Source organism: Poecilia latipinna, unplaced genomic scaffold, assembly GCF_001443285.1.
Source record: "Poecilia latipinna isolate Pla-1442-1.1 unplaced genomic scaffold, P_latipinna-1.0 Scaffold2197, whole genome shotgun sequence".
Taxonomy (NCBI): domain Eukaryota; kingdom Metazoa; phylum Chordata; class Actinopteri; order Cyprinodontiformes; family Poeciliidae; genus Poecilia; species Poecilia latipinna.
Genome location: NW_015114813.1, coordinates 59,051 through 83,404, shown reverse-complemented (window position 1 = coordinate 83,404; position 24,354 = coordinate 59,051). Strand labels below are relative to the sequence as shown.

General features: G+C 39.8%; 3 protein-coding genes across 6 annotated transcripts; all 3 read left to right on the top strand.

Annotated features, from left to right (window-relative positions):
- The first annotated feature begins 1,432 nt into the window (after nt 1-1,432).
- Nucleotides 1,433-8,638, top strand: cant1a (calcium activated nucleotidase 1a). 3 transcript variants are annotated; one of them, XM_015017842.1, is made up of 4 exons: nt 1,433-1,520; nt 5,821-6,483; nt 7,418-7,621; nt 7,705-8,638. In XM_015017842.1, the coding sequence occupies exons 2-4, from the start codon at nt 5,844-5,846 to the stop codon at nt 8,073-8,075; spliced, it is 1,215 nt and encodes a 404-aa protein (XP_014873328.1). In that variant the 5' UTR covers nt 1,433-1,520; nt 5,821-5,843; the 3' UTR covers nt 8,076-8,638. The 3 variants fall into 3 exon arrangements, with proteins under 3 accessions (XP_014873328.1, XP_014873327.1, XP_014873329.1); XM_015017841.1 differs by lacking the exon at nt 1,433-1,520 and adding an exon at nt 2,787-3,467; XM_015017843.1 differs by lacking the exon at nt 1,433-1,520 and adding an exon at nt 4,644-4,979.
- A 161-nt stretch (nt 8,639-8,799) lies between these two features.
- Nucleotides 8,800-11,935, top strand: LOC106936695 (galectin-3-binding protein B-like). 2 transcript variants are annotated; one of them, XM_015017838.1, is made up of 6 exons: nt 8,800-8,889; nt 9,011-9,098; nt 9,314-9,517; nt 9,692-9,826; nt 10,176-10,464; nt 10,553-11,935. In XM_015017838.1, the coding sequence occupies exons 2-6, from the start codon at nt 9,014-9,016 to the stop codon at nt 11,640-11,642; spliced, it is 1,803 nt and encodes a 600-aa protein (XP_014873324.1). In that variant the 5' UTR covers nt 8,800-8,889; nt 9,011-9,013; the 3' UTR covers nt 11,643-11,935. The 2 variants fall into 2 exon arrangements, with proteins under 2 accessions (XP_014873324.1, XP_014873326.1); XM_015017840.1 differs by having other exon boundaries at nt 8,800-8,890; nt 10,179-10,464.
- A 2,771-nt stretch (nt 11,936-14,706) lies between these two features.
- Nucleotides 14,707-18,915, top strand: LOC106936694 (galectin-3-binding protein A-like). Its single transcript, XM_015017837.1, has 6 exons — nt 14,707-14,813; nt 15,472-15,572; nt 15,661-15,864; nt 16,040-16,174; nt 17,110-17,425; nt 17,512-18,915. Exons 2-6 carry the CDS (start codon nt 15,494-15,496, stop codon nt 18,572-18,574), a joined length of 1,797 nt encoding a protein of 598 aa, XP_014873323.1. The 5' UTR covers nt 14,707-14,813; nt 15,472-15,493; the 3' UTR covers nt 18,575-18,915.
- The last annotated feature ends 5,439 nt before the right edge of the window (nt 18,916-24,354 follow it).

Below are 24,354 nucleotides of genomic sequence, written 5' to 3'. Positions count from 1 at the left end.
TAGTATGGCAGTCACTGAACGCATTTAGATACCCAGATGGAATTAAGACACCTGTTGTGGTCAGCTGAAGATGGGTGAACTGGTTCAAGATGATATAGAGGAAACTGTAGCTGAAATAATCTGCAGCAATTGAAACATGAGGAATGCCATCTCTGAAAACACAGCTTGCTAAACCTCAAAGCAGATAGGCAGCAGCAGCAACGTGGCATACCACAATAGGTGCCATTGATGTTAATGGCAAACAGGAAGCTCAGGCCACATTTGAGATGTGGTTAGCTTCAAAATTCAAATGTTAGGGTGAAGCATTGTTCCAGGCTTCAGGTTATTTGTCTTGGCACGTCATGTTAATTTATGTATTTATTTAGTTGGGTTTTTGTGTGTGTGTGTGTTTGTTTTTGTTTAATTAGCTTGTCTAAAATGTTCAGCAGTTAGATTCCTGTCAGTAACAAGGTCTTTACTGAAGTGGGTGACAGCATGCTAAACAACAACTAAGCAGTGGTGTGTAGTAACTAGCTATATTTACCAGAGAAATATTCTTAGGGGAAAAAATACATTTAAAAGTAATTTTACTATGTTGTATTTTTACTTGAGGGATATTACTATGAAGTATTGCTACAGTAGTGTCAAATGTCTTGCTCTTTTACGCATTCGGAGTAGTTTCACTGAATGAAGAGCAATATTTTAAACAAAAATGTTAAGATGAGACTTCTACACAAGCTGTTATTTTTATATCTGCTGAAGCTGTGCTATTTCTTGTGAATATACAGTGCATATTGTGAATGGAAGTACTGCACCCTGTTTAACATAATAAATTACCTAAATATTAGTTTAGTAAGAATATTGAAAAAGAAGTTTCTGGTTTAAATTGCTTATCTTTTTACAGAAAACTCTTTTACACATACTTGCGTAGCGCTTTAGATGGGTAATTTGTACTTTTACTTGTAAAAATATGTTGACATAGTGCTACTTCAACTCGAGGACAATTTTTGGGTAGTCTGCCCTCTTCTGAGACAAAGCAAAGCACAGATTTCACCTTGTACCACGAAGACTTTCTTCTATGGAGTACTATGTACTTCCCAAATTGATGTTTTCCAGAGAACCTGAACGCAACGGTAGATCTTGTGTTGCGTCATGAAATGGGATTTCCGGCCCTTTCAAGAGATCTGAACAGTTTGGCTCAGCTCCGTCTGCACCTAAATGACACTTTGCTTCTGCCAACTTCTGATTTATCGTTATGAGAAATATTCGTAAAATGTTTACATTAAAGGTTAAAATTATATTTATATTCCAGGAAAATTTACAAAAATGCAGTATCCAGCGCGATATAAATGAACAGGCATATCTTGCCGGCTCGGTCGAGACCGACACATCACTTGGCACGTTGCTGTCGTCATCGGCACTGATAGGAAGTAACGACAGTTTTGTCAGTGAAAGAAAGAAGGAGGAAGCGACGCGACGATGACACCTGAAGTGCTCGAAGCCGCTGATTGCTTTCACCAGGTGAAAATCTAATATCTGAGGTGAGTTTGAAGGAGGGTGTACGACTCGAAACATCGCAGGTATCACCTGATTCGTCACAGCATCTATATATAATCGGTGACTCTGGCAGGACACAAACATGATAACCCAGCTTCGGTCATACGTGTGTGCGAGTGTGGCAGTCCCTCACCTATAAAACTGTAAGGGAATTCAACATTAACAGACTTCCTTTCTTCCTGAGACTCTCGATGTACCTGCTGGAGTTCAGGTGTTAACATTAGTATCTATAGGCATGCCTATAAATAAAACGGAAATGTCTCCCGGATCCAAAACCCGAAACCTCCTGGAGCAAAGCCCTCCTATTGGACAACACCAGGTCTATGAAGTTCCTTGCATCACTTCATGTGTCCATCTGACTTCTTTGAATCATCAGCTTTAGTGACGCTGCCCTTCGTAGAGAGTTGTAGCTTCAGGTTAAATTACTGAACTTACTGAACCAACAGTCGGTTTATGAAATTGGAAATTTACAACACGTTTCAAGCAATCACAAACGCCTATTGATCGCAAAATAGTTGTGAATAAAAGGAAATAAAGAGAGAATGTTTACAAACCAATAGCACCACTGTTTATTACCTTATTGACTATGTGCTCTATTTCAACAGCAACAATGTTTCATATGATCTAATTTCCTCAATTTTAAACAGAAAAGCAACAATGTGCTGCAGTTCTAATAATGCTATAGAATTTTTTTTTTTTTTTAGTAGAGGGAAATATCTGAATGAATGTCTTCTTGGCTCCACGAAAGTAGCTCCATGATGAAAGAATATTTGGACAAATAAATTATCATTGACCTTCATGGGTCAGGCATCGGATTGTGGTATTTCAAGCTGATGGTCAAACCGCTGTCGTGTCTTGTGCTCCTAGGGGCGGGAGTGGAAACTTTTAAGTTTCAATTTGGTGCGCATGTCAATTTCAAATATGAATTCAGCAATTTAATTACAGATAATAAAAAAAAAAAATACATGCAGAAGTTTTGTTATATTTTTGTTTTTGTTCTTCTATATTTTGTAGAGATGCTCATGTGTCACTGCGATTCTGCTCTGTGTGAAGGTCAAGCCTCTGCAGAACATATCAAACCAACACAGGTTTTGTTGCATCGTCATGTTCATGTTTTCCCTCCTAACTCGGTGCTGACTGGTCACTTTTTACCAAAACATTTTCTTAATGTCTCTGTAGCACATAAAAGTAAACAGGCTGGCACATGCTTATTGGGCTCATCCCCAGAGTCGCGCACACACCCATATATGGATGCAATGATGTTGGAAATTTTGGTTCTACTGTGTGGTAATATTGCCTGGTAGAAACCACGGCACTTGGAGGTATTTAGCTAATAATTTATAAAAGCATTTATTGTTTCGCAGCGTATCAGCCTCACTGATTGTGTGTCCTTTCGATGATGAGCAAGAACATCTTTTTTGACCCAAAGCCTAGAAAGAGTTGTGTCGGTAATTAACAGAGGGTACTGTAGGCCAGAAACATCAGCTGTGTTGCCCCAACCAGAGTGATCTGTGGCCTCTGTCCCAGTAATGGTTGCATCACAGCAACTGCTATGTTATGTAAAGTCCATTCAAAGATTTGCGTTTGTTTTCTCCTGTCCGAGGTGCCGCCTTTCACCTCTCGCCTGGTTGTGCTCTTGTTCAGCCTGCAAGTGCCTCCCTAACTCCTGCGATTTATGGATTACTCTGATGAATGATAGCTGAATGAGCCAGGGTTTTTCCAGTGTCGGAGTTGCCCCTTTGGACCGGGTCATAATCTTCCAAGTGTAGGCAGAGTTCACAAGTGCTGTGGTGAAATGGCTGCAGGTCACGGCTGCATGGCAGATCGTCGGTGAGCAGAGAGGGAGTTTGGAGCTCAGATTTGACTGCGAGGGCCTACGTTAGCAGATTTAATGACTCAGGTTAAGAACTCTGGGGGACGGAGGCGAAAAGGTAAGCTGTGTTTTTCCAGCTTTCAGTGGAGGTGGGCAGATTTGTCGGGGTGGCCCCCTGATGTTGGAAATATAATGCGCTGCTTTTTGGCTGAGGTCCCTTGTATGAAAGGGTCTTTCAGATCGGGGTCTCGTCTCGGTAAAAATGCCGCATGCCCTCAGGCTGAGTTAGCACTGAAGTAAACCCAGCTTTAATGTTACAGGCTCTCTAAAATGTGATGGCACACATGCACTTTTGAGTTTCCTTATCATTGTTGGCTGAGATGAAAGGCTACAGTAGTTTATGGGATGTTTCAGCAGCTTTCTGTGGTGTGTCATGCCTTGTAAATTGAAAATAAACATCTAATCAAATGAAGACTTCAACCTTTATTCAGATCATTAAATCTTTATGCAAGTGAATCTTTATGTCTCCCCATGCTGGCTTCCAAGTGAGGAAAAAAAGAGAGCTTATTGAATGATTTTTTATTTTTTATTTTTAAATCATTGAGGCTATGAATGTAAATGTAAGTACGGATCTATTATTCCTTTTTTTTTTCCCCTGAGATACAAATACAGTGTGAAAAGACCTATTTCTCTTAGCCTTTTTTCAAAATGGGAAAGACAAGAGAACAGGTGTTAATCTTAATGACAGGAAATTGCTATAAGAAAACAGCAACTCAACTCACCGGATCCACACATACAGATAGAGCAAGAAATAAGACAACTTAAAAGAACTGCAGCTGGTGGAGGAAAGTAAGTAAAATTTTAAATAAGATAGAGATTACTTATTTCGCCATTTGGTTGTAATCTGTATTTTTAGACGATTATTAGATGCTCTTTCTTTTTTTTCTTTTTTTTTCTTAGATCTTTCGAAATGTTCTTTTTCAGGATTGAGCAACAAACTTGATACCTAGCAACAGATTTCATATGCATTTTACAACTACAGAGCTGTGTCTGAGCTTTATGCTGAAAGATTTTCAGGCTGGTTCCTGCTGAGCAACAAGTTGGCAATAATTTGATTCTCCATTTGAATATAGAAAATCAATTATATGAAGATTTAGAATGTTTCTGTGTCTATTTCTGCATTCTAAAATGTCTTTGTCTTGCGTTACAAATCCGTAAAACAGCCGAAAAGATTCCTTGGGGAACCAGTTTTTTTTTTTTTTTTTTTTTAAAACCTCAGTCTCTCTTTATCTTTTCTTTAAATAACGGGCCAAAATCTTACTTGAAATGTAGTATGTATAATTGAAAGAATCAGTAACGTCTAAGTGAAAAACGACCAGTGTCTGCTTTTGGACCTTGTAATCCACACGCCTGTATTTCCTGATTTACCGGTTAGAGCCTCTGATTTATATGACGTCCTCCTAACGTCCACGCAGACAAAGCACATTGGTGGCTGCTCTGATGTTTACCCCGCCCACAGCTGGTCTTCTTCCTGCTCCTGGTTTTGCTTTAACAAACACATTTATGAGAGCGTATAATCGAGAAAAAGTTAACTGAATACAGTCTAAACTACAGACCCAGAAAGAAGGCGTTGAGTAAGTAACTCGTGTTCGTGTTTTGAAAGGACGTCTGAATGAAACGTATTTGTTAGTAACTTAATGACAACAAAATCAGTTTACTTTCCTTACTCTGGAGCAGTAAATATAGCATGTAGTGATCCACTGTGCGTGAAGCACATTTTATTTGTTTCTCTAATGTTATTAGTTCTGACAACTAATAACTAATATATGGATCCTAAAACATGTTTTTAGGATTCATAGTAACATCTTGTCCTTTCACCTGTTGCTTGCAAATTAGGAGTTGGGCTCGGTTTCTTAATGGCGTTGGCTTTTGAATTGGCATATTTTTAGGGACGGTAAGCAAACAAAGCAATAAGAATAAAACTTGTGGAACCAGAACAACCTATCCATTCACTACTTGTAGAGCCAGTTTACATGCGCGTCTTAATGCTATCCTTGAATATCCTTGAAAAATTAAAGTAATTTAAATAACTCCTATCAAAAATGTAAAACTGGCATTTATTATAAGTTGTGTAATATGTGAACAAGTGTTCATTTCTCGTCACTTTGAAGAATATGGCTTCAGCTAATGTACAGGATGTGAGCAATCAGAAAAGGATTTCCAATATGCAAATGTCGGACTGCTTTTATTAAATTAATTTATTTTCAGTCAAAATGTGGTCGAGGTTCCTTTCGTGAGAATTACAGTATTATTGCAGCAGGTAATCACTTCTGAAGAAACTGAAGTTTTGGGTTGCATTAGCTAAATATTTCTCGGTGTGATAAATCTGAGGTTTTTTTTTCATTTTGTTGACCTTTTGATCGTGTCTTTTTAATGCCAATGTCTGAATTGCAATTTGTCTTCTTGCGTAGGTCGCTCTCGGCCTCCGTCCTCCATGTCCGCACCTCCAGGCTACACTCGACTGGAGCAGAATGATCCTATGAACCCTTTGCGTATCTCTGTAGGAGGCCTCCCCATGCTGGCGTCCATGGCCAGTCCCACCGACCCTCGATTCCGGCTCAAGTGGAGGCCCATCGTGGCCGTGGGCGCATCCCTGACCTTCGTTCTGCTTCTCCTCATGCACTTCGGTTCAGGCCGCTCGTACGGCTCGCAGGGCTGGAGACCCTGCCGCGACAGCGCAGTCAGGGACGCCGATTCGCAGTACAACGACACCTACCCTCTGACTCCTCCTGAGCGCACATCGCAGGGAATGCGCTACCGCATCGGGGTCATCGCGGACCTGGACACGAACTCTGCCAGCGAGAAGAAGCTGACGTGGTTCAGCTACATGCGGAGGGGGTACCTGCTGGTGTCGCAGAGTGGAGACAAGGTGGCGGTTGAATGGGACGCTGACAAAGTGGTGCTGGAGAGTCACCTGTCAGAGAAGGGCAGGGGCATGGAGCTTTCTGATTTGGTGGTGTTCAATGGAAAACTCTACTCCGTCGATGACAGAACGGGTATCATCTACCACATAGACAGAGACAAGGCTGTGCCCTGGGTTATCCTGCCTGATGGAGATGGGAATGTTGCCAAAGGTATAAGAATGGACTTTTTATCATGCAGTACTCTGACAAGGTTTTGAACATAATTTCAGTTTTTTTTTTTTTTTAGTTGGTACCTCCAAGAACAAATGTTGCATCCTGACCTGTTAACGTGGTCTAAATGAATAGTTCCCCCAGAATTTCTAAAGTTCTTTCAAGGTTTTTGTTTGGCAGACATCCAGAGACTTATCAAACAAGATCACTTTCAAATTTAGCATAAAGTCTCTTTAGAAGAAAGAGACATTATGCTTCGCGTAGAACCACATTCACATTTGTACACGGTAGGCAGCTTGTGGCCTAGAATTAAACCTGCAATCTGCTGACTGCAAGACAGCTACTCTACCCATTGAGTCACAATTACAGAGATAAGCACGTCTGAATTTATTGTTCCTTTTTTCCAATTTACAAAGAGTCAAAATGATTCATTCTGGGTCACAACACGTTAAATGTTGCTTAACATGTTGTGCCTCAGCCATGTGGGTTTTCAGATATCAGCAAGGACATCTGAAGAATTTTTGCCTTTAATGTACATTTGATGGGTTCCTGACACAGTCGTGGCCTTTATGACCACAAATTCTGAACAGATTGGGGGAAGGTTTTTTTAGTCAAAGTTAAATTTGTCCATCATCTAACAAGTTTTAATATCAGTTTAGGATGATGATGATGTTGCAACACCCAATTTTGTCTGAGTTTGTGCCATCTGACCTAAGCTGTCACCCCAAGTTAAAAAACAAAAAGAAAAAAACAGGAACTTTCAAGTTTGCAATAAACCACACCAGGCTCTATGATGAAACCAGTTTAGCATTGTCATGAACTAAAGCTGCTTATCTATTCTAAAATTGATACTGTGCAACTTGACTGTTAACTTGCAGCTGTCCACAAGAACAATTCTATTAAATGTCAAATTAAATGTGCTTTCACTTGGCAGGGTTTAAAGCTGAGTGGCTGGCAGTAAAGGATGAACACCTGTACATTGGCGGCCTGGGGAAAGAGTGGACGACCACTGAGGGCGAATTTGTCAACAACAACCCAGAGTGGGTGAAAGTGGTGGGCTTCCGGGGTGACGTGCAGCACGAAAACTGGGTTCCCAGGTACAAATCAATGAAAGCAGCTGCGGGGATTGAGCCGCCAGGTGAGGAAACTCTGCTCTTTGTTTATCCAATCGACTCCCGGCTCTCTTTCTTTACTTCATTCACACCTCGTTCGTCTCCGCAGGATATTTTATTCACGAGTCAGCCGCCTGGAGCGACACCCTTCAGCGATGGTTTTTCCTCCCACGTCGCGCCAGCAAAGAGCGCTACGAGGAGACGGCGGACGAGCGCCGCGGGACCAACCTCGTCCTGAGCTGCTCGCCAGACTTCAAAGACATCAAAGTGAGCCGGGTGGGGCCACATAACCCTACGCACGGTTTCTCTTCGTTCAAGTTCATCCCCAACACAGATGACCAAATCATTCTGGCGCTCAAGTCAGAGGAAGACGCGGGAAAGATCGCGACCTACATTACGGCCTTCACTCTTGACGGACGCATTCTCTTACCCGAGACTGAGATTGGTGATGTGAAATACGAAGGTTTGGAGTTTATATAGAAGGCTTAAAGATGGAGACTCTTAGTCTTGAGGCCACTGCACTGTGGTTGAAGATTGTTTACAATCCAGACACTGTTGAACTTGCCACACTTGCTGCTTCCCGGAAATCCATCACTAAAGCCCTCATAGGGTCGTCTTCATTGCAGACAAGAGACTTTAAGACTTAGTCTGCAAAAAAATGTTTGTCTTGTGAGTTTGGGAATTGTGTAAGACCATTTGAGCATTGTCAGCTTGTTTTCTGGAAGATGGAATGTGGCTTTTGACAGTACTGTAGCCTTTCTTGTAATGAATGTATACATAGAATTGATTTATGAAGCTGTGAGGTTTCTTTTTTTTCAATAAGTAATGCAAATTCATGCTCACACTGTACACTCTGAACATTGTTTTTCTCTTCTTTGCTCCAATGTAAACACTCTGGACATATTTTTTTTGTCTCAAAACAATCTGAAGGATGTTTTTATAAAACTGGAATTCGCTGTATGGGATATTTTTGTTTTGTTTTTATGGACCTGGAGGCGGAGGGGGGAGGGGCTCACAGTAAAATATTGATTCTGTTCCTAAGAGTCTTGTCTTTTTACTTCGAGTGTGCATGTGGTAGCCAGACATTTCTGGCGAGACGTGGTTAATAATAAATTGTCCTCAAACAACTTTCAGATCCACTAACAGTTGTGTAACAGTTTGCTGGTTCTTTTTTGCTGCGAAATGAAACTTAGGGGAGAAGGTGGGAGTAGCCGTCTGCAGCGACAGTATATATTCAACGTTCCCCCTTTACCCTTTAGCTGGAGAGCACAGTGGAGGTTCAGAGGTGGCGAAGGGTAGGTGTCTGCATTCGATATGACTTTATATATTGATATAGTGTGAAAGAAAGTTTGTTTACTTGACTTAAATTCCAGTCGTTAATGTGTCTATCATATTTCTCTTTTTTTCGACACTAGAATATGGACGTGTTCCCACAAAATCTGCTTGTTGCTTTCATCCTTTCTCTCTATGTTTCTGGAAGAGCATACAGACTTGACATTCTACGTGAGTCACTTAAATGGTTTGTCATTCATGTTAAAACAAAAATGTTGGCGGTCATGAAAAATGAAAACTGCTTTTGTGGGTAAATATGCAACTTATTGTCATGCATGTGCTGTGGGATGATAATGCGCTTGGCTGTTCATGAGCCGAGGGTAAACTTCAGACTCTGTGAATATTTGTTTAACAACACTATGTGTCCTTGGACTTTTTGCGTTTAGAGAGAAACTCTGAGCCAAGTGAAGGCAACGTGAGACTGTCTGGTTCTGAAAGCCCCTCAGAGGGACGTGTGGAGATCTACCATGATGGGAAATGGGGAACGGTGTGTGATGACAACTGGGACATAGCTGAAGCCCAGGTGGTTTGTCGTCAACTCAACTTCCCCGGAGCCAAATCCGTTGTGATTGGGAAGGACTATGGAACAGGTCTCCTGTACTTATTTTTTTTTTCCCTCCACAAGATGGCAGTAAAATGATTCCCATCAATGGAGAGTTGTAATTTCAGTTGAATTCACTTCTCCAGCTAGGTGTGTTTGGCATTGCTAAAAGATTTATTTTAAATCTTTCCTTTTTTTTTTCATTTTTAAAAAATCATTTTAGCATCTGGACCCATTTGGCTCGATGAGATTGCCTGTACAGGGAAAGAAAAACAACTTGTGTCTTGTCAGTTCAGTGGCTGGGGAAAAACTGACTGTACCCATAAAGAGGATGCTGGAGTTGTCTGTGAATCAAGAAGTAAGTTAGAAAATGTATTCCAAATATATGTGTTAAACTATGTTTTGTATAATCTAACTGCTGATATTCGTTCTTTTAAAGACTAGGTTGAATTTAATGACATTTTCAATATTCTAGTGGTCACCATGTTTCCATTATGCTTACCAGGAAAGTTTTTTTTTGTGTTTCACAAATTGCAATGTGCTTTGTGAGGCTCAATGTTATGCTCAGTAGGGGTCCTGTCACTCTGCATGGGCCTGGTCTTGTTTTAAAGGCAACATAGACATTACCAGAGTCTTTAAGGCTAAAGACCAGTTAAAGAACAGTTTCTTGCACTTGAATGCTCTTTGTGATATCTGTTTGCTTCCAGATGATGTGACAATAAGTGGCTCTACAAATTCACTGGACCACAGCATCGGCCTCTCTGGTGACCTCGGTCAAATCTTTGACCGTGGCACCGCTTGTGATTTCCTGATCACTTTCCAGACCCCAAGTGGAAACAAAAAGGACGATGGGACCGAAGAGATGATTGAGACGACAATTTGTGCACACAAAGCGATCATCATGTTGTACCCGTACTTCAGTGCTTCAGCGGGGGCGAATAACATCACAGTGACTGTCAGCAAACCCTGCCAGTCGTATTTTACCTCCTTCATCAGGTGGACTGAAGTTGATGTGTTATGTTTTTTTCTTCGTAAAGCATTTAATTCTTGTTTTAAATATATTTCCCAATCTCTTTCTTCACAGGTACCTTTACACCCGTAAGACTGATATCACCTACTCCTCTGCAATGTGCCTCCACCAGCTTGCTTCAGACTTTGGAATTAAACAACTAATGGAGGACATAGGTCGACTGTTTTCTAATGTCCTCCCAGATGATGCGTCCTTTCACTCCCAAGTTTCACTTTACAAATATGCCGTTGAGTCAAAGGACTTGGTCCTCGAGGAAAACTGCGTCCAGTACATGGCCTGGAATTTCCAAAACCTGACCGGTTCCCCTGTTTGGGCCGATCTTCCTGTGGAGCTCCTTCGTCGCCTTCTCACCCGCTCTGATTTGGTGGTTGCCGATGAGTATTTTTTACTTCAGACTCTGGAAGGCTGGATCACAAACAATGGCGGCTCCCTGAGTTCAGAAAACCAGGCCGACTTGCTCCGTCTGATTCGCTTCCCCATGATTCCTGCTGAGAAGCTGTATGAGCTGGAGACCAAATCTCTTCTCTTCAGCGCTCACAGGGATCTATATCGTGACAGTGTCTTGAAAGCATATCAGTTCAATGTTCTACTCTACAGTAATCTGACCCAATTAAAATTAGCCAAAGAGAATGATGATTACAAGCCCAGAATCTACACAGGTGAGACCTGGAGTATTACTATTGTCCCTGGGGCAAAATCTTCCTCATCTCAAAGTCAAAACCAATACATAAATTATGGCTACCGAGATAGTTACGGTCGTTATGGTGGTTATTACCCAAGTCCTACTGAATCCCCTAACAAGCAACTGAGCACACCTCTCCACAGCAGCCTTCTGTTTAAGAACAACATGATCACCTGGGAGGCAAATGTCTTGAAAACGCAGAACGAATGTTCAAGGCGGGGTTTGCGGTGTGAATCATTTCCTGCAGCCCGACTGGCTCTCCGGAACCAGTATCAGTCGACGAGCGGTGTTCTCTTTCGAAACCGCCTCTTGCTGACGTGCCAGAACAGGTACGTCTGTCAGATCCAAGGTTTCAAAGGCGACCTGGCTTATGTGAGCACAAATGACACCCAGGTCCTTGCCTATCCCTGTCCTGATGATAAGTACACTTACACATTTGTAGTGAGACCAGAGTATGTGTGATCCAATGAAGAGGGAGTTTCAGAAAATAATGACCACAAACAGAGCAATTGCCTTGTATCAATAATTATCAGCTGATTCAAAGGCAATTCAATTAAATGATTTTTTTCTTTCAGTGATTCCTATGATCAGTAATTTCTATAATAAAAATTTATATATCTGTCATATCAATCAATTATATATTTTTTTTATTATGAAGAAAAAATAAAGCAACAACAAAACCTTTCTGAGTCTGAATTTTTTTTTAATGTTCCATGAAATGTGAAAAGGAATTAAAAGCCTGGTTCATAGCTGCATTACTGTGAACTTTTCTTTTGTTTTTTTTATGGCATGTTGCTTTGCAGCAATAAATCCTGGGTTTGAATCCCAACCTAGGCTTTTTCTGCATAGATTCTGCATGTTATCTCCATACATCTCTGGATTATCTCTGGGTACTTTCTGTTATTCCTGAAGTCCAAAAGCACATCTGTTGGGTACAAATTTTGTTGTCCGGATTCTCCTGGTACACCGCGGTTCAACATTTTCTCAGTTTGTAAAAATGTGAAAAATGAAGCAGCAACACTTAGATTACAATCACATTAATTGTTCTCCCAAAATAAAATATATGAGAGTAATACAGAAGAAAATTGATTGGTTGAAGGAGAAGAACTAAACATTTAAAAGTAAGTAATAAATATGTATTTTTACATATTGTTTTTTGTACATATTGTTACAAAAACTCTGCCCAAGTTGAAGTTCAAAACAATCTGAAAGTGAAAAATAGTGGTTATTCCTTGAGCCTTATGAGTAATTATTAAGTACATGTCACTACATGCAGGGTGCCGCCAGGAATCGTGGGCCCCCTGGCAAAAAATTACTTTGGGCCCCCCTGCACAGCTGCTGTTAGAATTTTTTGAGTCTATTTGACCCATAAAAAGCGTCACAATTTTAAAGGCTTGCATCTGCCTTGCTTTCTTTGGTTCAATTCTGATACTAGCACAATATTTACTGCTCATGAATTTAACATAAACAACCAATCAGAACTAGTAGGACGCTCTTAGTGCTGTCAATTAGTATTAGGTAGCTATGCTAACTAAACTGAGCATTCACAGTTTGAATCTGCACAGCTCTGTGCTATGCTAGCTGCATCACGGCACAAATCAAGGGGGAGGAAGAATGAGCAACACCACATGAGATTGTGATTGACAGCACTAAAACTTTCCTGCCACTGACTGGTTGTTTCTAGAGAACCCTGGGAGAAGGCAGAGGAAATAGATTTTTCACATTACCTCTCATACCATACTGTCACAACATAATGACAGTTTTAAAAAACATGTGAAAAAAATATTTATATAAAAGTGACATACTGCAGCTTTAATTTCACTCAGGAGAGGACAGGTCAGGAGGGTAGTGGGTTAGAGCTTCTGCTCACTCACTTATCTCACTCACTTATCTGTTAAGTGGTAAAAGGCACAGGGGACAAGTTAAATATATGAATATGATGGTAATTTTTTTCCTTAATTTATTAAAGGCTAGTGAAAAGGAGGCAAACAGTAGTCTGGAGCTAAGCTAATTATGCTAAATGGTTGATAATCTCACACAATCTACCCACCTCTCTTGGAGAAAAGCTGGGTTATAAATTAACACTCTTGCCTTTTTCTCTCTCTCCCTCTCTCTATTTTGTTTTTGAAAACCTGATTTCATAACTTTTCTTAGCAGCATAGTAACTGGCTCAGTCGTTTCATGGTAGCTGTATTCTGTATTCAGCTGCAGCTTCTCATAGACATAATATAATATATTAAAATATGTCTATGCAGCTTCTACTGATTGACGTCATTGTTAAGCGCTCCAAGCAGGAACGAACCATTCCATGCAGATCCAGGGGGGATCAGGGCAAAAACGGATGTGTGTTTTTTGGTCTGGGAGGGGTAACATAAAATTTTTACTGCTAAAAACAATCTTTGAAAATACAATAGGATTAATTTTGTATTTGACAGGATCCCGATTTTTTTTATTTTATTTCTATGAACAAAATACAAATAATTAAATTGTGGAGCGTCCCCTGCTGGTCAGGGCTCCTTTTCACCCCTTTACCGCGCACCTGACAACACGACATTTCCAGTATCTCAATTTCTGCATAACCGTCATTAAACAGGTCTTGACAGGTCTCTAAACTGAAACACAACGGCTTTACTTCAATACATTCACTAAAACAAATTGCTTTGAAAGCAGTGGGATTGACAAATCTGGTGACAGAACATCAACTGCCAGAGTTGTTACACATCAATTTTTCTTTAGGTTTTTTTGGTAATCTTGAATCTTTCGCATCAGGGGCAGAGTATGTTTCTCAAACAGCCTCCAAACATGTTTTGACAGATCCACAAACGGTCGTGAAACCTCTTGATTAAAGTGTGAGTAAAATTAGTGGAATATAATCAGAATTCACAGGCGATTCAACAGATTATATTTGAAAAACCTCATGGTTCACATCCGAACATCCTTCCACTTTTATATTGACAACATTACTAATAACTAATCTTGGCAACACAATGAAACAAGGATTTGTCTTTCTAAGGGACTAACATATTCAATGACATAGATGTATTCTTAGATGAACGAATTGTTCTGAGAATGCACTTAATGTTTTGCAAATACTGAGAATGATTAGATGAATGCACGACAGCAAATGAGAAAACTTTACATTTTCATACTTGCATTTTTAACTATATCATATTGAAATGGTAAGATATGTTCATTGAACAATTCATTTTTCTAAGTTACTTCTCTACATTTGTTTAAGTTTTAAGAAATGTTTAGTATTACAAAAACTTCCCCAGGTTGAAATGGCAGTTAAACCAATCTGAAAGTGAAAATAGTGTCTGTTATTCTTTGAGCCTTATGAGAAATCATTAAGTACATGTCACTACACGACATTTCCAGTATGACATTTTCAGCATGACCGTCATTAAGCAGGTCTTGACAGGTCTCTAAACTGAAACACAACGGCTTTACTTTAATAAATTCACTAAAACAAATTGCTGGGAACGCTGGGGGAGTGATACATCTGGTGACAGAACATATATATTCGGCATCCCTTGTTTTCCACTACACTTTGACAGGGGAGAAGGGGAGAAGTTTGACTTGAAGAATTGAAAAGAGAGGCAGCTCCAGAGGATCAAAATCAGAGGGCTGAAGGTGGGTATTGTTTTATCGGACAGTGATTTATTATTTGATCTGGATATCCTTTATCCAGTGCAGTAAACCATAAAGAAAAAAATAGTTGAATTTATTTTATTTTCACTTTAACTGAAATGCAATTGTTAGAAAGCACCGAAGAGGTTTGTATTTGACTTTAAATTGGATTTAATTTTTTATATTTTTTTAAAATCCTTCTGCAAATTTCAGAAAATTATCCTTTTCATTTATAACATATGCTTTAATAGCTAATGAGCATTAGTCAAGATCTTTAACTTTAAAAAATCCAAATCCAAAGAAGCTTAACACCTCTCACCAATGACAATACTTTCTCAATAATAGTAGGTATTTACATTATAAATAAACTATTCAGATTTGTTTGTCCTATTTTTTTTTGCATTTTTTTAATTAGTCTTATGTATGTGCTACAACTTCTGCCAACAGAGTACGTCTCTTTTGAAGCAAATACTATACGTATCTTAGCATACTCCTTCTGATCCAAATAAAAACATCCAAGCAGCAGAAACCAATTCAATACATCTCCCATTTAAACCATCATGTTTCAATAGGTTTGGAGTAAAAGAAAATAAGATTTGATCAAAAACGTATGTAAATTACATCTAAATGCATGTTTCTCTCTCTTTTTTTTTGTCTTTAGATTTCTACATTAGAGTTTGGACATGTTCACAAAACTACTTGCAGCAATATTTCTTGCACTTCTGTATTTCTCAGAAGGAGAATGTGCGCTCAACAATCACAGTAAGTCACATAAGTTCCTTGATGCATCTTGACTGACTTAAATGACAGATATTTGCCTTTCAAGCCTTTGTCTGATCTTGCTAAATAGGAAGCAGCCGTGAGCCAAAGGAAGGCGATGTGAGGCTGTCTGGCTCAAGCAGCCCCTCAGAGGGCCGTGTTGAGATTTACCATCAAGGGCAATGGGGATCGGTGTGTGACGACGATTGGGACCTGTCTGATGCCCAGGTGGTCTGTCGTCAACTGAACTTCCAAGGGGCCATAGATGCAGTGACTAAAGCCCGCTACGGACAAGGTACCCTATTTTTCCAGTCATGCGCTGCCAGATGGCAGTGAAAGGACAGCTATCTATGGAGAGTTGTAAATTCAAAACTACTTATAAGCTCATCTCACACCATGTGGTAATTTTTGTAATTTCTAGAAACTTTAAGTACTTAATAATTGTTGTTATTTTTTTGTTATTAACACAGCACATGGACCCATTTGGCTTGATGACGTCGGCTGTAGCGGCCAAGAGCAAAAGCTTGTGTCTTGTAGATCCAGTGGCTGGGGAGTAAATAACTGCGGGCATCAAGAGGACGCTGGAGTTATCTGTGACCCACAAAGTATGTTAACTCTAGTACTGAAAAAGTACCTTTCATTTCACAAAAATGTATTTTTCCACTGCTTGAAGAGTAAGTAATTAAGTAAATGCACACAATCCATTAATGAACAAAACTGATCCAATACTGACCTCTGGTGGATGGTATAAATAATGTCTAAACAAGAAGAGCAGTAATCACTCATTTTGACAAACTGCTGCTCCCTGTCACAAAGATAGCTCTTCTTCCATTTTGAAATGTTGCTCCTGTTGAGATAAGGGTCATGTCTGATTCATGATTCACAGGGTCAAAATTACTATTTATTTGCGTTTTTGTCAATGAATTTAACTGTTTATTAAAGAGAATTTTCTAGAACTTTGGAGAGTCGAGGTAGTAATAAGACAGGCTGTGGTTCATAAAGTGGTATTAATTCCCAGTTTTATACAGAGGTACAAGTTTAGTAACTTCCATTTTGTTTGGAAATGTATCTGCACTTAGAAACAGTAAGACACAGAAGTAATAGTTTAGAAATTCCCTCAAGAACCTTTTCCAGAAACATCATCTATATCCTCACAGTTAGTACATATCTTATTTGTACATTTAAATACTGTTTAGATCATTTCTTTGTTATTCTCTTCTGTAAGGAACATTGAATTCACATTCCTGTCTCAGAGACTGTCAACTAAGAATTTGTTCTTCTCTCTCAATACCAATGCTTAGAATAAATGTATTAAAACAATTAACCACGTCTTTACATGTCATAGTTACCATTATCATCCAATGAAATATATTTTGGTTAACTTGTTTTTAACTAGTTTTGATCACAATGTTCTAGATTTCTGAAAAATTGTTTTAATTATTGTTTAAAATTTTCTGATTGTATTTTTTTCTAGCTGTTCTTGTGATATTATTAAGCCTTTTTTATATTTCCTGTATGTTTTTGCCTCTTTGGTTCTCAGTCTTAAAAATTCAAGATGACAGTAGTGCCCAGAGGACCCAGAGTGACTCTGTATTCTCACTGGACCACAGCACCACCCTCTCAGAGGATCTCGGAATAATCTATGACAGTGGTACCGCTTGTGACTTCCTGATCACATTCCAGACCTCAAATGGAACCAAACAAGAAGACGGCACCCCAGAAGAGACTACGAATACAATCTGTGCACACAAAGCTATCCTCATGTTATACCCTTACTTCAGTGCTTCAGTTGGTGAAAATAACATCACAGTGTCTGTCAACACAACCTGCCAGTCATATTCCACTTCCATAATAAGGTACGCTGAACCTAATTTATGTCTGTGTGTTTATTCTGTAAGTACTTAGTTCTTTTAAAAATGTTTTATGATCTGCTCCATTACAGGTACCTTTATACTCGTCAGATCAATGTGACCTATTCCTCTGCGATGTGCCTCCATCAGCTTGCTTCAGAGTTTGGATTAAGGAAACTGTTTGAGGATGTAGGTCAGGTGATCTCTAAAAGTCTCCCCAATGATGCTTCGTTTTACTCCCAAGTTTCACTTTACAAGTATGCAGTTGAGACAAAGGATCTGATCCTCAGGGACAGCTGCGTCCAGTACATGGCCTGGAACTTCCAAAGCCTGACCGGTTCCCCTGTTTGGGCCGATCTTCCTCTGGAGCTCCTTCATAGCCTCCTCACCCGCTCAGATTTGGTGGTGCCTGATGAGTATTTTGTACTGCAGGTTCTTGAAAGCTGGATCACAAACAATGGTAGCTCCCTGAGTTCAGAACAGCAGGTTGATTTGCTCCGTCTGATTCGCTTCCCCATGATTCCTGCTGAGAAGCTGTATGATCTGGAGTCCAAATCTCTTCTCTTCAGCGCTCACAGGGATCTATATCATGACAGTGTCTTGAAAGCATATCAGTTTATTGTACTTTACAGTACTCTGACCAAATCACAGTTAGACCAAGAGAATGGTGATTACAAGCCCAGAATCTACACAGGTGAGACCTGGAGTACTGCTATTGATTCATCAAAATTGTCATCAAGTCCAAGACGACACTACTACAACTCTCAACGGTATGGTTATGGCTCTTATAACCGATATTACAATTCTCCTCCACCCTCTTCACAAATATCGTTTCATACATCTCTCCACGGCATTGCTGCGTGTGAGAACAGCCGGCTCACCTGGGCAGCAAATGTCTTCAAAACCAGTGACGATTGTTCAAGGGAAGGTGTGCATTGCAGTTCAGCTCCCGCGGCAAAGCTGTCTATGCAGAACAACAATTTGAGGCGTAACATCCGCTTTGACAACCGCGTCCTGCTGACATGTCAGAATAAGTACATCTGTCAGATCCAGGCCTTCCGCAATAACATGGCTCACATTGATCCGGCTCTTGTCTATCCCTGTCCTGACGACAATTACATTTACACATTTGCGGTGAGACCAGAGTTTGTGTGACCCAATGACAGGAAATGACATAAAGTGATGACTACAGGGTGTGGTGATGGCACAGGGGTTAAGCACAGTCCACATAAGGAGGCCTTAGTCCTCAATGCGGCCTTCACAGGTTCAAATCCCGACCTTTTGAACTTTGCTGCATGTCTTCCCTCTCTTTACCTACTTTCTGGTCTTGGCACTTTCAAATAAAGGCCACTAGAGCCAGCGAAAACCTTAAAAAAATGATTACAAGTAGTACGATCACTTTGTGTTATTACTCTTTAACTAATTTAAATCAAATAGCAAATTTGCTTTTAAATGTTTTCTGTTCCTACAACAATTTTCTTTTGTATTTCAATGAATATCGGTATCATATCTTTCACTTGGGGAAACAATTAAAGTGATTCAAAATGTCATCAAAGTGTTGCTGCTTCTTTTTCTTTACATGCTTCAGGAAAGTTGAAAGTTAAAAGAACTCGTTTGGGAACAACAGTAGATTTTTGGCTCATAGTAAGGAAGAGGTGTGGTGGATCGGACATTGGCTCTCAAACAAGAAAGCGCCCCTTTGAGAATTTTGCAATGATCTGTTTGGAAAATCATTTTAATGCTTTTTCTGCATTGTGGTCATTTATCCTTTACAGTTCAAGTTAAGTATAAAATAAGGCCTCTCCACACCCAACATCACCTATAGTGACTGGTAGCATGTTTACCTGTCCTAATCATGTTATTATACAAAGGTATCAGTGAGGAAAACTATGAAAAGGCCTGTTTGCCTGTGATTGAAGCACATAATCCTGCTCATCGATTATTATTTCTTTTTTAAAGCGGAGGAAGTTATAAATAAGTCCAAATACCGGTATGCTTAGGCCCAAACACTTGAGCTGTCTGCCAGAAAGCTGAAGCTAAACAGTTTTCTCCCAATGAATCATCGGATCCTCCAAGGAAGTTACGCTTTCAACAAACATAAGATCATTTTCTCGCATTCCTGAATTTCAGCTACACACAACTGTGTCTCACCTGCATGCATGGACATGTGGTTTATAAAGTAAGTACACTGTGACTAAAGATGTGTCGGTGACTGCAAAAAATGAGTTGATCACATGCAACAAAAAGGTGATCCTTGTTTATGCTTAAATGTGATTCATGACGGCTCCACCAGTCTGATGTAAGCTAGCAGAAGTGAATTAGTCAGAGAGAGGAGAGAGTATGGGATGTGAGGAATTCCTGCTCAGAAACTAACCATAATAAAAAGTTCAGATATTTCATTATAGGTTATCAGTTGGGGTATGACTAACTGTTTATAATAATTGAATTCTTATGTCACTTTACCCACAAAATATTTCATTCAACAAGTCATGTCTGTTTATTTGTTTGATTCGCTCCGAAATTGTGAAATTCTCTTGAGTGGCATTTCTGAACATGACTCTTTGCATGTAGTTTCATCACTTGAACTCCAAAATTTCTCAATTTTCCAAGCTGGCCACAACAAAACACAAATATGGGAGCGAACACACCCAATAACAAACAACACAGTTTATAAAGACGAAAAAGATTCCTAACAAGAAACGCAGAGAGTAACAAAATGTATTAATGCAGAAAACGTTTGCTGTTCGCATTCGGTACAAGTACCAAATCTGAACACACATGCAGAATGTTTATTATATCTAAAATATGGCAATGTATGATTATTTTCAAAAAGTGGCAAACAAAGATGCAAATACTTGTCTGCAGCTTATGTAATATTATATAATTTTGTGTATTTTGGAACATTTCAGCTAATGCGAAGATGAAAAAATCAGACCAAACAAGAAGTTTGTTCTGATTCAACTTCAGACAGTCAGAAAAAAAAAATCTCTTTTATTTGGTGTATGTAAACTTCTGGTTTCGACTATAAGTCATGCCAGTGCATACATACATTACAGAAAAAGTGCTGCAAATTAGCTCCTGTTGTAAGCGCCATTATACAGGCATAAAACACTTGTTTTACTCATTTTTGTCGGTGCTGTTGTGTATCTGTCCCTTTCAGGACAAAACGTATGTAAAAACACGGGGGTTACTAAAAGTTAAGAAACAGATATCAGCTTTAATGAAGTGCTCATGGTGGTTTTACTGGAAAGAAATTGTTCGTCTGAACTTTACGGCGTAATTTTCAGGAAAGGTAATGACTTTTCTCTTTGCTCTTCAAAGGCTCTTTCAGACTCATTTTTAAATTCTACAAAGCATATTAAATTACAAATTATTTCAAGAGCTGCCCTCAACATGGCTGCAAATCAGGGACTGGTGTTATTGTGTTCTGCAGAGGAAATGACTAAGTAATCCCGTACGAACGTTTACAGATGTTCATGAGGTAAAAGTGAAAGTCCCTGCGAGCGTGCATGTTAATTGCCCAACAACAGATCTTTTGTAACACCATGAAGACTCGCAGGAAACACCGTGATCCCTTTCAGCATACTCACAGTGACTAATATGGTTTGACCCAAAGTTGTAGGCAGGTCAAACCAGTTGACCCTTGAGTGTGTGATGTGGTTGTGTTATTTACTGTTTGAGGATCTGTAAAGCAGATGTTTTCCCACCTCCACTATGTCCCCTCATGCAGTTCGTAAGACTGATTCACTGTCCTGTGTTGTCACTGTTCGTATGTGTACGGCTGCACTGATGAATGGAAAAATCTTCGGAAATCCCCCATGTTTATGGATGGATAATTGGTTGAAAAGCTGCAAAATGGTCAGGTCATGCACAAAGTGTGCAGGCACCGGGGAACAGGAGGCGTGAGTTAGGATGTGGGCCTCTACCACAGCACCCACCCGTTCCCCACAATGAGACCCTCTTTTTATGCCTTATTGAGCTCTTCCTTTGGAGACTATTCCTGGCTAAGAAAGTCTGTAATTTAAGGCATAAGGGCCAGTTCACCGGGCCAGCTTCAGGCCCTTTTTTAGCATTTCAAGAAGGGGGACTGCTTACATTGCACTTCTTGGACAAATCCACCTTATTTCAGCAAAATTAAATCCAAATGTTGATATAATAATGCAGGTCTTGAATCATGAGAAATGCTGTGTCTAAGATGAGATCCGCAATGCGGAAAGACACGCAGAATGGTCAGGTTGCGAGGTCATTTCAAATATGCCCAGAAGCTTGTTGACCCGGCGTTCCAGCATCTTTGAGAAAAGGAAGATGAATGTTTGGAGAAGGGGCAGGCGGTTTATTGCCCAGAAGGCGGCGTCTGGTGCCCCTCCGCTGCCTCCAGTAAACCTCCAGAGTGAGACAGAAGCAAATTCCCAACTATGTGGGATGTGTCACTTCCTTTCGTGTTTCTTGATCTCTGCATCACACCCTGACGTCTGTGTTATCGTCCCTTGATACGCCTTTTGTTTCTGGTAACTTCCACTCTGTTTTCGAGTTATTGGGAATTTTCCTAATATAACTGGCACCACTTTTACGGGGAAGTGAAATGGATGTTCACAAGAGGGGCGATACACTGATTGGGTCATCCTTTTGCGAGCTTTTAAGTCAGGCATACAGCGAGAGAGAGAGAGACCTGTGGAAAAGAACCGAGGAAAACTGCTAAACTATGAAAAACAGTGGAAATATTTGCCAGAGTGGCGAGACCACTGACAGTCAGCGGCCAAATATGAGGTCAGCGTGCAAAAGCAGCCACAGTCCTTGTTCCATCTTTTCCCTTCTCTTATTTTTATTGTCAATCATCAGCACTATTACACACAGCAATTCCTCATCTTCCAGAGGCACTGTCGAAGAGGTGAAGTTTCCAATAAACGAACAGTCTATATCTGTCCATGCGTCTAGGAATAAAAATAATGTAAGAATATGAGAATATGCTTCTTCTACTGAGAAATGGAGGCCGTTGGCTTGCTTGTGCTGAGGGGCTTACCAGACTGAATCTATTAAGCATGAGGGGATGATGTCACTTTTCACCAACATGCCAAGTCTCCTACAGACATCCTTGTTTTATCTTTTTTCCTGAAAGTGAGTCTACATGCATAAACACTCTCACTGAAACAACTCATTGACTAACTGCTGCGTGGGATGAGGGTTACTCGGCATTTTATATTATTGGGAAGGGAACAATTCAGGATTACAGTAAAACATTCTCAAAGATAGTAGGAGAACAAACACAGCTGCTGATTCTTATTGTAATGTGGAAAATAAAACCAAAGAACATGTCATTGTTTACAGACTCTGGTAAAGAATTCAAAAATAGACATTGTTTTACTCAATAGAGTAACAGTACCAACAAAAATGTATATTCTTACTGCGGAAAGCACTGGGAGATCCTAATCCTGAATAGCTAGTCTTACCCATTTTTTTTGGCTGGAATAAGTTTAATGGCATTGCTTCTTGCCATCTACCAGTCTCTGACACAGTTCTAAGGAAAGTTTGCTTCATGCCTCACTTTCAACTGTGAGACGTTTGAGGGGTTTCTTGTGCGTGCAGCCTGTTTCAAGTCCCCCCACAGCATCTCAGCGAGATTAAAATCTGAGGTTTTACTCCGCCCAGGACTTTCCTGATCTTGTGTTGCTCACCAGATTGATGTGGCCATGTTTTATTTTAGCCATTTTAAAAGGAAATTGGTTTGTGGGTATCCTAATTACACCCTCACCTAAAGCTGGATATTATTGTTATTATTGCATCTACAGATCATTTGTATGCATTGTTGATTATTAAGTATGATCTTTATGTGTGGTTTATAAAAATGATGCTGATATTTGCCATTTTCAGTGTGGTTTTTATGCAAGTTTTTGATCTGAGTCGATGTTAAGAAATTGTTTCTGCTCTTTACAAGCTTCATCCCTGCCAGTTGTTTGTTAGTCGACTGCATGAAGAATGGCAATAACCGTTCTAAAGTGATATCACCTGCTTTTGTTAAATTTACATTTTAGGAGCTTTAGAGGAGCTTTAGACTATCCAGGTACACAGACCTCCTGGTTTTTCATAAAACCGCCTGGCTGAACTTTGCTCTCATTTCCCCAACGACCTCTTATGATATAACTCTTTGAAAAGTTTTTGCGTCATCCAGTTCATCTCTGTAAGTCTGCAGATGTGGCTATAATCCAGTAGCTTGCCACCATCGGCGTGTGAGTGTGTGTATGAACGCACATTCACACACTGAATGTTTGAATGACTGAATGCTTTGTGAGGCACTTTGGAGTCCTTTGGATTAGACAGATCCCTAAACTAGTACAGGCCATTTATCTTTTTTTTTTTTTTTTTCTTTTTTGGCTTTTTTCCTTTTAAATCTGCTTCAGAGCAGAATGAACAGGTCTATGAATGACAGCTAGTTGCTCATGTCCTGAGGAGGCAACATTGTCTCTCAATGTTACTGATAGAGCATTTTCTCCATCTGTACAGTGTTAAACTGTTTGTATATTGTTTATTCTATTTGTTTCGAAAATGCTGTGATAGTTAAGCAAAATTCAATAGGACACATGATATAGTCGTGAATATTTGTCTCAAAGCTTTCAGGGATGAATACGATGGTATTTGCTCACTCAGGTTTTTGGTACATGCCCCCAGACAAATAAACAAATAAAAAACAAACATGTGTTTAATCACGGCTTATTCTTGGTTTATCAAGGAAGGAATCACAGTTTCACTACAGGTTTGGTTACTTGGGTTTTTAATCCCCTAAAGCAAATTAAATTACAATTTCAAATTAATAGTTTTCTCTTTCTTGTGTCTTTGTCTGATGTTACTGTTTTCCCGTGATCTAAAAGTGGCAAAGTCAAGAGAAGAAATATAGACGAGTCTGAAGGAAAATAAACAACTAAGCTCAAGAAAAGAGCAGC

Bases quoted from the DNA above. Each gene is read 5' to 3' on its own strand.
- cant1a (XM_015017841.1), top strand. From the start codon at position 3,428: ATGACTCAGGTTAAGAACTCTGGGGGACGGAGGCGAAAAG. The intron at 3,468-5,820 runs GTAAGCTGTGTT...CTTCTTGCGTAG, and splicing joins TGGGGGACGGAGGCGAAAAG to GTCGCTCTCGGCCTCCGTCC. The intron at 6,484-7,417 runs GTATAAGAATGG...TTCACTTGGCAG, and splicing joins AGATGGGAATGTTGCCAAAG to GGTTTAAAGCTGAGTGGCTG.
- LOC106936695 (XM_015017838.1), top strand. From the start codon at position 9,014: ATGGACGTGTTCCCACAAAATCTGCTTGTTGCTTTCATCCTTTCTCTC. The intron at 9,827-10,175 runs GTAAGTTAGAAA...GTTTGCTTCCAG, and splicing joins AGTTGTCTGTGAATCAAGAA to ATGATGTGACAATAAGTGGC. The intron at 10,465-10,552 runs GTGGACTGAAGT...CTTTCTTCACAG, and splicing joins TATTTTACCTCCTTCATCAG to GTACCTTTACACCCGTAAGA.
- LOC106936694 (XM_015017837.1), top strand. From the start codon at position 15,494: ATGTTCACAAAACTACTTGCAGCAATATTTCTTGCACTTCTGTATTTC. The intron at 15,573-15,660 runs GTAAGTCACATA...CTTGCTAAATAG, and splicing joins ATGTGCGCTCAACAATCACA to GAAGCAGCCGTGAGCCAAAG. The intron at 15,865-16,039 runs GTACCCTATTTT...TTATTAACACAG, and splicing joins TAAAGCCCGCTACGGACAAG to CACATGGACCCATTTGGCTT.